Source organism: Triticum urartu, chromosome 4A (genome assembly GCF_056163025.1).
Source record: "Triticum urartu cultivar PI428250 chromosome 4A, HENAU_Tu73, whole genome shotgun sequence".
NCBI classification, from domain to species: Eukaryota; Viridiplantae; Streptophyta; class Magnoliopsida; order Poales; family Poaceae; genus Triticum; species Triticum urartu.
In genome coordinates this window covers 595,177,981-595,192,265 of record NC_141876.1, presented here as the reverse complement: position 1 = coordinate 595,192,265, position 14,285 = coordinate 595,177,981, and the positions used below count along the sequence as shown (strand labels likewise).

At 46.0% G+C, this 14,285-nt stretch overlaps 1 protein-coding gene across 1 annotated transcript; it reads right to left on the bottom strand.

Annotated features, from left to right (window-relative positions):
- Positions 1-9,954: 9,954 nt before the first annotated feature.
- LOC125553097 (ATP-dependent zinc metalloprotease FTSH 5, mitochondrial-like) lies at positions 9,955-13,534 on the bottom strand. Its single transcript, XM_087521052.1, has 6 exons — positions 13,369-13,534; positions 12,664-12,780; positions 12,091-12,504; positions 11,541-11,995; positions 10,957-11,433; positions 9,955-10,857 (listed from the first exon to the last, which is right to left on the bottom strand). The coding sequence occupies exons 1-6, from the start codon at positions 13,532-13,534 to the stop codon at positions 10,090-10,092; spliced, it is 2,397 nt and encodes a 798-aa protein (XP_087377178.1). The 3' UTR covers positions 9,955-10,089.
- Positions 13,535-14,285: the final 751 nt, after the last annotated feature.

Sequence of the window (14,285 nt, the reverse complement as noted above, 5' to 3'; positions counted from 1 at the left end):
TAAAAGCGTGTTCTTCTAGTTTCCATGATAATAAAGATGAAGATCTAAAAGTTATTGATGTGTCCCCTATTAAATCTTTGTTTTGCAATATGAATCATGATAATGATGGGACTGAATATGATCCACCTTTACCTAGAAGACGTTCCAAAAATTCGGAGTCTTTAAATCTTGATGCTAAAATTGTTAAAAGTGGGATTGAAGAAGTCAAAACTTTAAATATCAATGAACCCACTATTTTGGATCTCAAGGAATTTAAATATGATAATTGCTCTTTAATAGATTGTATTTCCTTGTTGCAAGCCGTGCTAAATTCTCCTCATGCTTATAGTCAAAATAAAGCCTTTACCAAACATATCATTGATGCTTTGATGCAATCTTATGAAGAAAAACTTGAGTTGGAAGTTTCTATCCCTAGAAAACTTTATGATGAGTGGGAACCTACTATTAAAATAAAAATTAAAGATCATGAATGCTATGCTTTGTGTGATTTGGGTGCTAGTGTTTCCACGATTCCAAAGACTTTGTGTGATTTGCTAGGTTTCCGTGATTTTGATGATTGCTCTTTAAACTTGCACCTTGCGGATTCAACTATTAAGAAACCTATGGGAAGAATTAATGATATTCTTATTGTTGCAAATAGGAATTATGTACCCGTAGATTTTATTGTTCTTGACATAGATTGCAATCCTTCATGTCCTATTATTCTTGGCAGACCTTTCCTTAGAATGATTGGTGCAATTATTGATATGAAGGAAGGGAATATTAGATTCCAATTTCCGTTAAGTAAAGGCATGGAACACTTCCCTAGAAATAAAATTAAATTACCATATGTATCTATTATGAGAGCCACTTATGGATTGCCTACCAAAGATGGCAATACCTAGATCTATCCTTGCTTTTATGCCTAGCTAGGGGCGTTAAACGATAGCGCTTGTTGGGAGGCAACCCAATTTTATTTTTATTCCTTGCTTTTTGTTCCTGTTTAGTAATAAATAATTTATCTAGCCTCTGTTTTGGTTGTGTTTTTTGTGTTTAATTAGTGTTTATGCCAAGTAGAACCGTTGGGAAGACTTGGGGAAAGTCTTTTTAATCTTGCTGTAAAAAGCAGAAACTTTAGCGCTCACGAGAACTACTGCCATTTTTTTTGGAAAGTGATATTTAGTTAATTATTTTTGCATATGATTAATAGATAAATTCCTCACGTCCAGCAATTTATTTTAGAATTTTTGGGGTTCCAAAACTTGCGTTAGCTACAGATTACTACAGACTGTTCTGTTTTTGACAGATTCTGTTTTTCGTGTGTTGTTTGCTTATTTTGATGAATCTATGGCTAGTAAAAGATTTTATAAACCATAGAGAATTTGGAATACGGTAGGTTTAACACCAATATAAATAAAGAATGAGTTCATTACAGTACCTTGAAGTGGTGTTTTGTTTTCTTTCGCTAACGGAGCTGACGAGATTTTCTATTTTGAGTTTTGTGTTGTGAAGTTTTCAAGTTTTGGGTAAATATTTGATGGATTATGGAACAAAGAGTGGCAAGAGACTAAGCTTGGGGATGCCCATGGCACCCCAAGATAATCTAAGGACACCTAAAAGCCCAAGCTTGGGGATGCCCCGGAAGGCATCCCCTCTTTCGTCTACTTCCATCGGTAACTTTACTTGGAGCTATATTTTTATTTACCACATGATATGTGTTTTGCTTGGAGCGTCTTGTATTATTTGAGTATTTATTTGTTAGTTTTACATAATCATCCTTGCTGTACACACCTTTTGAGAGAGACACGCATGATTCGGAAATTGTTAGAATACCCTATGTGCTTCACTTATATCTTTTGAGTTATATAGTTTTTGCTCTAGTGCTTCACGTATATCTTTTAGGGCACAGTGGTGGATTTGTTTTATAGAAACTATTGTTCTCTCATGCTTCACTTAGATTATTTTGAGAGTCCTACAAAACAGTGTGGTAATTTGTTTTAATTATGTTAGGCATTCAAGATTAGTAAAAAAGTTTTCTTATGAGTGTGTTGAATACTATGAGAAGTTGGATACTTGATAATTGTTTTGAGATATGGAGATGGTGATATTAGAGTCGTGCTAGTTGAGTAGTTGTGAATTTGAGAAATACTTGTGTTGAAGTTTGTGATTCCTGTAGCATGCATGTATGGTGAACCTTATGTGATGAAGTCGAAGCATGATTTATTTATTGATTGTCTTCCTTATGAGTGGCGGTCGGGGACGAGCGATGGTCTTTTCCTACCAATCTATCCCCCTAGGAGCAAGCATGTAGTACTTTGCTTCAATAACTAATAGATTTTTGCAATAAGTATGTGAGTTCTTTATGACTAATGTTGAGTCCATGGATTATACGCACTCTCGCCCTTCCACCATTGCTAGCCTCTCCAATACCGTGCACCTTTCGCCGGTATCATACACCCACCATATACCTTCCTCAAAACAGCCACCATACCTACCTATCATGGCATTTCCATAGCCATTCCAAGATATATTGCCATGCAACTTTCCACCGTTCCGTTTACTATGACACGCACCATCATTGTCATATTGCTTTGCATGATCATGTAGTTGACATTGTATTTGTGGCAAAGCCACCGTTCATAATTCTTTCATACATGTCACTCATGCACCATTGCACATCCTGATACACCGTCGAAGGCATTCACATAGAGTCATATTTTATTCTAAGTATTGAGTTGTAATTGTTGAGTTGTAAGTAAATGAAAGTGTGATGATCATCATTTTTAGAGCATTGTCCCAAGTGAGGAAAGGATGATGGAGACTATGATTCCCCCACAAGTCGGGATGAGACTCCAGACTGAAAAAAGAGGCCATAAAAAAGGAGAAAAGGCCCAAATTAAAAAAATGAGAGAGAAAGAGAGAAGGGACAATGCTACTATCCTTTTACCACACTTGTGCTTCAAAGTAGCACCATGATCTTCATGATAGAGAGTCTCTTATGTTATCACTTTCATATACTAGTGGGAATTTTTCATTATAGAACTTGGCTTGTATATTCCAATGATGGGCTTCCTCAAAATGCCCTAGGTCTTCATGAGCAAGCGAGTTGGATGCACACCCACTTAGTTCTTTTTGTTGAGCTTTCATATACTTATAGCTCTAGTGCATCCGTTGCATGACAATCCCTACAAACTCACATTGATATCTATTAATGGGCATCTCCATAGCCCGTTGATACGCCTAGTTGATGTGAGACTATCTTCTCCCTTTTTGTCTTCTCCACAACCACCATTCTATTCCACATATAGTGCTATGTTCATGGCTCACGCTCATGTATTGCGTGAAGATTGAAAAAGTTTGAGAACACCAAAATTATGAAACAATTGCTTCGCTTGTCATCGGGGTTGTGCATGATTTAAATACTTTGTGTGGTGAAGATGGAGCATAGCCAGACTATATGATTTTGTAGGGATAACTTTCTTTGGCCATGTTATTTTGAAGAGACATAATCGCTTAGTTGGTATGCTTGAAGTATTATTATTTCTATGTCAATATTGAACTTTTGTCTTGAATATTTCGGATCTGAATATTCACACCACAATTTAGAGTATTACATTGAAATTTTGCCAAGTAGCATTCCACATCAAAAATTCTGTTTTTATCATTTACCTACTCGAGGACGAGCAGGAATTAAGCTTGGGGATGCTTGATACATCTCCAACGTATCTATAATTTTTTATTGTTCCATGCTATATTATATCCTGTTGTGGACATTATTGGGCTTTATTATACACTTCTATATTATTTTTGGGACTAACCTATTAACCAGAGGCCCAGCCCAGAATTGCTGTTTTTTGCCTATTTCAGAGTTTCGCAGAAAAAGAATATCAAACGGAGTCCAAACGGAATGAAACCTTCGGGAACATGATTTTCGGAACGAACATGATCCAGAGGACTTGGACCCTACATCAAGAAAGCAACCAGGAGGGCACGAGGTAGGGGCGCGCCTACCCCCCTCCCCCCCCAGGCGCGCCCTCCGCCCTCGTGGAGCCCACGTTGCTCCACCGACATACTTCTTCCTCCTATATATACCTACGTACACCCAAACTACCAGATATGGAGCCAAAACCCTAATTCCACCGCCATAACTTTCTGTACCCGTGAGATCCCATCTTGGGGCCTTTTCCAGAGCTCCGCCGGAGGAGGCATCGATCACGGAGGGCTTCTACATCAACACCATAGCCTCTCCGATGAAGTGTGAGTAGTTTACTTCAGACCATCGGGTCCGTAGTTATTAGCTAGATGGTTTCTTCTCTCTTTTTGGATCTCAACACAAAGTTCTCCCCCTCTCTTGTGGAGATCTATTCGATGTAATATTCTTTTGCGGTGTGTTTGTTGAGACCGATGAATTGTGGGTTTATGATCAAGTTTATCTATGAACAATATTTGAATCTTCTCTGAATTCTTTTATGTATGATTGGTTATCTTTGTGAGTCTCTTAGAACTATGAGTTTGGTTTGGCCTACTAGATTGATCTTTCTTGCAATGGGAGAAGTGCTTAGCTTTGGGTTTAATCTTGCGGTGTCCTTTCCCAGTGACAGTAGGTGCAGCAAGGCACGTATTGTATTGTTGCCATCGAGGATAACAAGATGGGGTTTATATCATATTGCATGAGTTTATCCCTCTACATCGTGTCATCTTGCTTAAAGCGTTACTCTGTTCTTTTGAACTTAATACTCTAGATGCATGCTGGATAGCGGTCGATGTGTGGAGTAATAGTATTAGATGCAGGCAGGAGTCGGTCTACTTGTCTCGGACGTGATGCCTATATACATGATCATACCTAGATATTCTCATAACTATGCTCAATTCTGTCAATTGCTCAACAGTAATTTGTTTACCCACCGTAATACTTATGCTCTCGAGAGAAGCCACTAGTGAAACCTATGGCCCCCGGGTCTATTTTCCATCATATTAATCTTCCTTCAACAAGCTATTTCCTTTTCCGTTTATTTTGCTCTCTTTACTTTGCATCTTTATCATAAAAATACAAAAAATATCATCTTATCATATCTATCAGATCTCACTTTCGTAAGTCACCGTGAAGGGATTGACAGCCCCTTTATTGCGTTGGTTGCGAGGATTTTATTTGTTTGTGTAGGTGCGAGGGACTCGCGCGTGGCCTCCTACTGGATTGATACCTTGGTTCTCAAAACTGAGGGAAATACTTATGCTACTTTGCTGCATCACCCTTTCCTCTTCAAGGGAAAACCAACGCAGTGCTCAAGAGGTAGCAACGAGGCACATAGAAGGGTGTATCGGGAAGAAGAAGAAAGGAGATACCATCCACATAGAAGCTCGAGGAAGAAGGATGTGGGTAGTAAGAACGAGACTCGTCAAAAGTCACATCACGTGAGATGAGTAAGCGATGACCAACAGAATCCCTACAACGATAGCCCTTGTGCTCATTACTGTAGCCAAGGAAAACACACTCAACCGATTGAGCCGTCAGTTTGGTGCGTTCTCGCGGGGCAAGAAAGACATAGCACACACATCCAAACATATGAAGAGTTGAGTAATCAGGAGAACGACCAGTGAGACACTCCATAGGAATACCACCCTACAGAGTAGTCGATGGCATAATGTTGATGAGATAGGTGGATGTAGAAACAGCCTTAGGCCAAAAGTGGGGTGGAAGGGAAGCGGCAATCATCAGCGCACGAGCCATCTCAAGCAGATGACGATGCTTGCGTTCAACAATGCCATTCTGAGCATGAGCACTAGGACATGAGAACTGAGCAAGAGTACCCTGTTCCGCGAGAAAACCATGCAACAACTGGGAGATATACTCTCCAGCAGAGTCAACATGAAAAGTTCGAATGGGCATGGAAAACTGGGTCTGAACCATGGCAGCAAAACATTTGTATATAGAGAGAACCTCACTACGAGATTTCATGAAGTAGAGCCAAGTGTAGCGAGAGAAATCATCAATAAACAAAACATAGTAGCGATGACCACCTTTCAAATCAAAGGGAGCAGGACCCCAGACATCAGAATCAACTAAGTCAAAAGGACGCTGAGAGACCGACTCACTGGAAGGATAAGGTAATTGGGTCTGTTTGCCAAGTCTACAACCATTACAATGTAAAGAAACATCTCCAAATACAGACCCTAAGAAGCCCTGACGCACTAAGGATGACAAGCGAGAGCCACAGAGGTGACCAAGGCGATGATGCCACTGCTGGAAGGACACAGACGAAGAGGCAGCAAGAGCACGAGAGCTGGCAGAAGTGGTGGCAGCGGAAGGAACACAAAGCCAGTCAACCTCCCAAAGGCCCTCTGACTCACGGCGCCGGGGGCCAGCACCAACCAAAGCCTTGGTGCGATGATCCTGAATGGAGCAAGAGTCGGTATCAAGAATGACACGACAACCAAAATCAGTAAGCTGGGCAGCAGAAAAAAGATTCATGGTAAGGCAGGGAACATTTGAAACAATAGGAACAGAAAAGGACAGTGTAGAAAGAATGCCACGACTAGCAACAGGAAGAGATGTGCCATCGGCAGTAAGGACATTAACAGGAGAATCAAGAGGGCGAAGAGAAGACAGCGCTGAAGAATCAGAAGACATGTGAAAGGAAGCTCCAGAGTCCAGAACCCACGAAGATGTACCTGACGGTGTAGATGCTGGTGGTGATGAAGAGGTGCAAGCAGTCACAGCAGCAACAGAACCCGTCGATGAAGAACCAGAGGAAGCTAGAAGGCGCTTGAGCCGCACAATGTCCTGGTCAGTGAGTGAAGGATTCGAGGAAGACGCAGGAGTCCCACTGGAAGAGGAGCGCCTCTGGTTTCGCTACTTCTGGCGACAATCAGACTCTGGGTGACCTGGCCTGGAGCAGTAGTCACAAAAGGTGTCACGGGCGCGACCGACCGTTCTCAACATAAGGAGGGCGACCCACCCCCTGAAGGTGTGGGCAGAAGCGGTGGAGCAGTGAGACGAGCAGACGGCACAGGAGCTGGAGCAGCCAACACTGAAGGAACAACAAGCAACCCAATAGAACGAAGGCAGGTCTCCTCAGCACAAAGCTCAGCAAGGACCTCCGAGATAGGAACACGACCAGGAGCAAGCAGGTGAGCACGTCGAGGCTCAAACTCGGAGAGAAGACGAGATAAGAACTCATGGACACGCTGAAACTCGAGGATGGACCGCATAGTCTGGCAGCAGCAACAAGCCCCACAAACAACCGACCGAAGAGACTCAAGCTGGCGCCAGATGGCAGACGTTTGTGTGTAGAACTCATCAACAGAAGAGTCACCCTGCTGAAGAGCATGCTCCTGACGCACCACAGATAAGTAGAGAGCATCACCAGAGGGCTGATAGCGTTGACAGAGATAAGACCACATCTCTGCAACAGTGCTGAGGCCCATGAACTCCGAAGCAAACTGAGGGAGGACACTCGCAGTAAGAACAACAGCAGCACAAGCATCATCATTGCACCACTAAATGTAAGCAGACAGATCATCTTGGTAGGCAGAAAGAGCATCGGAATAAGCTAACATCTGCTGATCATAAGCATCAACCGCGGCATCATCGAGAGCCTTGGCTGAATCCTGATCAGTCTGGGAAGCACTAGCAGCAAGAACCGGCGGTACTGGTGGGTGAGGGAGTCCTGGATTAGGGGGTGTCCGGATAGCCGGACTATACCTTCGGCCGGACTCCTGGACTATGAAGATACAAGATTGAAGGCTTTGTCCCGTGTCCGGAAGGGACTTTCCTTGGCGTGGAAGGCAAGCTTGGCGATACAGATATGTAGATCTCCTACCATTGTAACCGAATCTGTGTAACCCTAGCCCTCTCCGGTGTCTACATAAACCGGAGGGTTTTAGTCCGTAGGACAGAACAATAATACCATAGGCTAGCTTCTAGGGTTTAGCCTCTCTGATCTCGTGGTAGATCTACTCTTGTACTACCCATATCATCAATATTAATCAAGCAGGACGTAGGGTTTTACCTCCATCAAGAGGGCCTGAACCTGGGTAAAACATTGTGTCCCCTGCCTCCTGTTACCATCCGCCTAGACGCATAGTTCGGGACCCCCTACCCGAGATCCGCCGGTTTTGACACTGACAGCGGGGTAGGAGCCACGGGAGCAACATGACATGGCGGACAGGGGACCTCGCCAGAGAGAACACCCCACAAAAGAAGTCTGCGCATACGGATGCGCATGAAGCCCACAAACTCAACATACTTGGTGCCATCAAATATCACCGAGCACCGCGGGACAGCGACATAACCCGAAGAAGACATGAGGAAGCCTCTCTTCTTCTTCTTCTTTCTTTTTTTTGGTCAACAAACTCCTTGCTAGATCTGGATCGAGCAGGGAAACGCTCGAGGCAGAGCGAACGACCAGGCAGCGAGGCAGTAGGCCGGGCTGACACAGGCGGATCCGGAGGGGCGCCGGCGACCGGGCGAGGCGGGAGGCAGGGCCGACCAGGCGCATCCGGAGGGGCGCGGGCGTCCGGACGGGGTGGTGGCGAGGGCCGACCGGGACGGCGGTGAGGGCCGACCTGGGCAGCGGTGGCGGCCAACCTGGATGGGGTGGTGGCGAGGGCCTGCGGCCAACCGGGGCGGCGGCGAGGGCCGATCTGGGCGGTGGCGGCGGCCAACCGTGACGGCGGCGACAGCCGAAACGGGGCGACGGCGGCGTCCGTACGGGGAAGGAACGGAGGAGGAAACTGAGACGGGGACGAGGAGAGAGAGCAGCCGGCTGAGAAATTCAGGCAGCGGGGGCTGCGGATCGGACGAGAACGAGGACGAACGGAGGCCAGGGACGGAGGCTAGCAACCGCGACGGGGACAAGGAAGCACGCACGGAGTTGCATTGTGCGGGAGCGAGGCTAACCTAACATCTGATACCATGTTGGATAATGAGCAACTAGTATTCATTGAGGGCCAAAGGCCATTACATATACATGTGAGGTAAAGTGCAAGAAACCCCTTATACAATAGGGATGTATCGAAAAAGGACTATACACATCTAAACGTCTCCTCTCCGGGTCTATACCTAGTCTCCTCGTTTCTGACAGTGGCACCAGTTGCGTCCTCTCTCTTTATGTAGGTTTTGCAGCTAGGAAATAATTTATTTAGCTAGGAGACTACGAAATAACATTATATATCCTTGTGATCAGTAACATTAAACCATATTCGATTGGAAAAGGCATGGGTATTTGTTTTAGAGCGGGTTACAGAATCTTGGGGTACATGCTTGAGTTCCAAAAGCAGGAGTTTTATAGATATAAGATACAAAACACCACACTCTTTTCAGATTTGAGAAAGAAATGTCATGAAATCTCTCCAGCTTCCTTATATTGTGTGTTTTCCTGTAGTTGGTTTCTAATTTCTTTGGGCAGTTTTAAATATCTGTCCAAAAATTGAGTTAGAAAAAGTAAACCGGACATCTAAATAAATTACTCCCTATGTAAACTAATACAAGAGCGTTTAGATCACTAAAGTAGTAATCTAAACGCTTTTATATTAGTTTACGGAGGGAGTACAATTTTAACAGCTCACTCGGCGAATTATGTGGCTTTTGTAATTTGATGAGTTACAGCTTGATAAATGCATAATATTTCCTAAACTGTTTTGACAAATCAGCTGAATACATGAACAGTTCGCACGATGGGTTATGTGTGGTTTTCTGATAGTTTTCGATAGGTTTGGCAAAGGCTTGCGAACATTATTTGAATCAACATTCTCAAACATTACTTAGTTGATGTGACTGCAATTAATAAGCTCGTTTAAAGCAGAACAATAGCCAGGGCTGTGAAAATTGCATTTATACACATCCTTCTTGTGCTCAGTCACAGAAACCCTATTCAGTTCATGTTTAAGTTCCAAAGCACAAGTATTTACTTATTCAGAACATAATATGCAAAAGTTGGATTACACGTCTATGACCTGAGAAACAAAATTCAGAGTATTCTAGGAAAGATCAATTAAATTCTGCTCGTACATCTTCTTTACACTTGTGTGTATGCAGCTATAATAATGAACCAAAAAGAAGAGACATGACCAAACTGTCTGTTCAATCTCTTCGCTGTCAAAGGACTATTGTCAAAACCATTTACTTCCACCTCCTGTTACTAGTTTCTTGATCTGGTCACCAGTGAGAGTCTCATCCTTCAGGAGGGCGTTGGCTAGCGCATCAAGCTCCTTCCTACGATCCGTGAGAACCGCTTTGGCGTTCTTGTAAGCATTGTCCAGTAATTCTTTCACCTCCTCGTCAACCAGTTCTGACATCCGCCCGCTCATGTTCGTCGCCTTGCCACCGCTAGCATCACCGCCATTGCTGTAGGTAACGAAGCCCACCCGCTTGCCCATGCCATACTTCGTGACCATGTCAGTCGCTCCGCTTAGATCAGATGAGGGGCCAGTGGTGACCCCGCCTTCTCCGGCTATAAGCTCCTCGGCCACCCGCCCGCCCATCAGGACATCTAGAGTCGCCAGCATCTTCTTCCTTGAGAGTTCAAACTCGGCGTCTTCCCCCGGCAGCTGCATCACCATGCCAAGAGCATCCCCCCTGGGAACAATGGTAGCCTTCTCGACAGCGTCAGCACCGTCAGTGAAGATAGCAACAAGAGCGTGCCCTCCCTCATGGTAGGCGGTCATCTTCCTGGCATGATCAGGTATCACCGCCGACTTGCGCTCGCTGCCCATCATGATCCTGTCCTTGGCATACTCTAGGTGATGCATCGTAACAGCTTTCGCCCCGTCCTTGGCAGCGGTGAGGGCGGCCTCATTCACCATGTTTGCAAGGTCTGCACCCGAGAGCCCAGGTGTCCCTGTAGCGATTGTCAACACATCCACACCCTTGGCTTTCACCTGCATGCAATGGAAAAATACACAGATCGAAAAGGTTAAAGTTAAGTCTTACGTTATAATAGATTGCAAATATTTTTGGGGACAGAGGGAGTATGTCACCTTTGAGATATAAGACTCAAGGATCTGGCGTCGGCCCTCGACATCTGGAAGAGGAACGTGGACATGACGGTCAAAACGCCCAGGCCTGACGAGGGCTTTATCTAGCGACTCCTTGAAGTTGGTCGCGGCGATCACGATGACCCCGTCATTCTGCTTGAAGCCATCCATCTCAGAAAGCAGCTGGTTCAGGGTATGCCTCATCCACATTGGATCTTCTGTATTTCTAGGACCAGCAATGGCATCGATTTCATCGATGAATATTATGCAAGGGGAGCGCTTCTTTGCTTCACTGAAGAGCTCCCTCACTCTTTTAGAGGCAACACCGATATACTTGTCCTCGAAGTCGCTGCCGCTGCACGCGAAGAACGGGACGCCAGTTTCCCCGGCCAGCGCCCTCGCCAACATGGTCTTCCCTGTGCCTGGTGGACCAGAAAGCAGAACGCCCTTTGGAAGCTTGGCACCAAGGCGCGTGAAACGCTGCAAAGCAAGCATGTGAAACTGGGTTAATTAACCACACGAGGAAAGAAACGATCGCTGAGCTGCATGAAGAAGGTTGATAATGGCAGTGTCACAGTCACACTCACCTTGGGATCTCGTAGGTAGTGAGCAATGTCCTCGAGGTCAGCTTTGGCTTCGTCAGCCCCCTTTACATCACGGAATTTCGTGGTGGTCGAGGTTACCTCTTTCAAACTGCCAAAATTACCAACTTTTGTTTTCTGACCACTGAACGTACTACCTGCAGCTTCTTCGACACCACCGTACTCGTCTTCCGTTTCGCCCAAGAGCTCAGCCGGAATCTTGCCGGCAAAGACTACAAGGCCCTGATCAGCAGCCTCAATTACCTTCTCAGACACCTTGTCACCAAGAGCCTTGCCGCCATAGGTCGCAAGGCCAGTAGCTAGGCCGGCAGCAGCGATGGTCCCGAAGGTGGGCCAGAGCAGTTTCCATATCTTGCCCTTCTCCATTGTAACCATGTGGAGCGGTGCAGTAGCTGTGCCCAGAGCACCATCCTTCGACAGGAGCTGGCTGCCCTCCACCCCTGCCAAATCAGTTAGCAGAAACAAGTTGTAAACAGATTGCATATCAAATTGGTGAATCGTACGCGCGGGTTAAGGAGAAACTGAGGCCACCTACCTTGAGTTTTCATCTCGAGGCTGACGAGGGCCTTTACATACTCTGAGAGAGCTGAAGGTTTGGAATGCATCGAAGGCTGGCTTTCGAAGTTGTATATAACTCTTTCTAGATCACTGCTGTTGAGGTCTGTGAGACGAGAAGCGGCGCCAGAGTGCAGGCCCCTTCTGTTCAGGTGTGTGAGACGAGAAGCGGCGCCAGAGTGCAGGCCCCTTCTGTTCAGGTCTCTGAGACGAGAAGCGGCACCAGAGTGCAGGCCCATTCTGTTGAGGTCTCTGAGACGAGAAGCGGCACCAGAGTACAGGCCCCTTCTGTTCAGGTCTCTGAGACGAGAAGCGGCACCAGAGTGCAGGCCCATTCTGTTGAGGTCTCTGAGACGAGAAGCGGCACCAGAGTACAGGCGACGAACAATGCTACCTGGATTAGTAAGCACCCACAGAGTTGATCAGTTTACAGAAAGGAGATTTAACTAGTAGTTCCTCCATGGTACACATAATAATCAAGTACCAACAAGTCATATATAGATTACAATGAGATGTTTGTATGATCAAGAACAGGATAGTGGGCACAATAAACCGAACAGCGTGCGAGCGACGGAGAGGTACCTGCGCCGGTAGCTGCATTTGCCCTGAGAGAAGCCGGCGCGTTGCAAATCACACGCGCCAGTCCACGCCTTGCCAGATGCATTGCAGCCTGTGACACAAAAACCAACGAGGGTTAAGCAGCATTCAGCAAAGCAAACGTTGAATTCAGCAGCTACGGGAGCCGACATGGCCCTGAAATGGCAACCCGTAAACTAGAGTCTAAAACGTCGACAGACAGTCGCTCGCAGCTGCAGATTCAGAAACAGGGTCACACCGGGGAAAGGAAGAAGTAGAGTAGAAGACCTTGGATTGGGCGAGCCGGAGGGCCATGACGGACGCCGAAAAGAATCGCTCGAAACCTTGTCGTTGCTCGGCGGCGAGAGCGAGACGATGCCTGTCCCTCTGCTTTTCTCTGCCTCCTGACTGGACTACCTACCTGCAGTATATAACTGCGTCGATTGATCATGGCTGTGTCGTAGTCGGAGTAAAGTAGCAATCGGAGCCGCCAAGAACCGACCGGAAGTGAACAAGCAGGTTTCCGGCCGGACTGGATTCGGGGAAGGATTCTTATCTTAGAACCAAATAGACTCCAACTCCGACATTCAAACCATCAAATTAGCCACCCGGATTCGATTCCGGCGGAGGGGTTCGATTCGAAAGGAACATTGCGGCAACTGTGTGGGGAAGAAAGTGTCACCTTGTTCGGGCCTCACCGCGCCGCCTCCCCCCAAATCGGCGGCGGCCGGATCTGGGATGGTCCGGCCGGGCGGCGGCTCCCTGCCGTCGGCGAAAAGTGCCCCTCCGCTCATCGCCCGCGCTCTCCGCCGGCTCGGCTGCGGGCATGGACCTGGTCTCGTGCGCATGGCGGGCTCGAGGAGGAGGGGAGAGGGATGGCGCTGGGTTCTCTTTCCCAGATGACACCCCACCTCGACGCCTGAATCACTGAAAGTCTGAAACAAGTATTCTCAACGGATGAACACTAAAATTTGTTTTTGTAGGCGATGATTGACAACCCTAATATCAACTCCCTACAACAAATACTCCACGTCACACATACTCCCTCCGTGTGGTGAATAACGTACATTTGACTTTAAAATTTACCCATAAAAGAATATACTTTTATCTTTTCAATGCATTTTCTTTTTACAGAATAATACTTGTGTTACTCAAAACTATCCAGAGTTACAATCACGACCGGCAATATCGAGGAGTTCATCAGAGCATCTCCAACAGGCGCCGGTCACGCCGCACGTAAAAAACACATATGCCGCGCGCGCATCGCCTGATTTGGCGCGGCGCGCGGCGCTGGCTCCAGCAGCCGCGCTAAAATGCAGCGCGCGCGCCGCTCCAGCAACGCACAAAAATGCAGCGCGCGCGACGCGCACAAACAACATATGCATTCGAAAACAAAATCAAAAACAAATAAAAATAAATAGTTCAATTTCGTTTATTACAACTCAAACAAACAGTTTATCGTTCAATACAACAAATAATGCAATTAAACACAACAAATAGTTCAACAATACAATAACGAACGCACAAATCATGATGCTCTTTGTCGTCCATTTCATGCCCACCACTCCTTAATGAGATCCTTCTGAAGATCATTATGCG

Bases quoted from the DNA above. Each gene is read 5' to 3' on its own strand.
- LOC125553097 (XM_087521052.1), bottom strand. From the start codon at position 13,534: ATGCGCACGAGACCAGGTCCATGCCCGCAGCCGAGCCGGCGGAGAGCG. The intron at 12,781-13,368 runs GTGACACTTTCT...TTTGTGTCACAG, and splicing joins CGCGGTGAGGCCCGAACAAG to GCTGCAATGCATCTGGCAAG. The intron at 11,434-11,540 runs GTGAGTGTGACT...CTTGCTTTGCAG, and splicing joins ACTACCTACGAGATCCCAAG to CGTTTCACGCGCCTTGGTGC.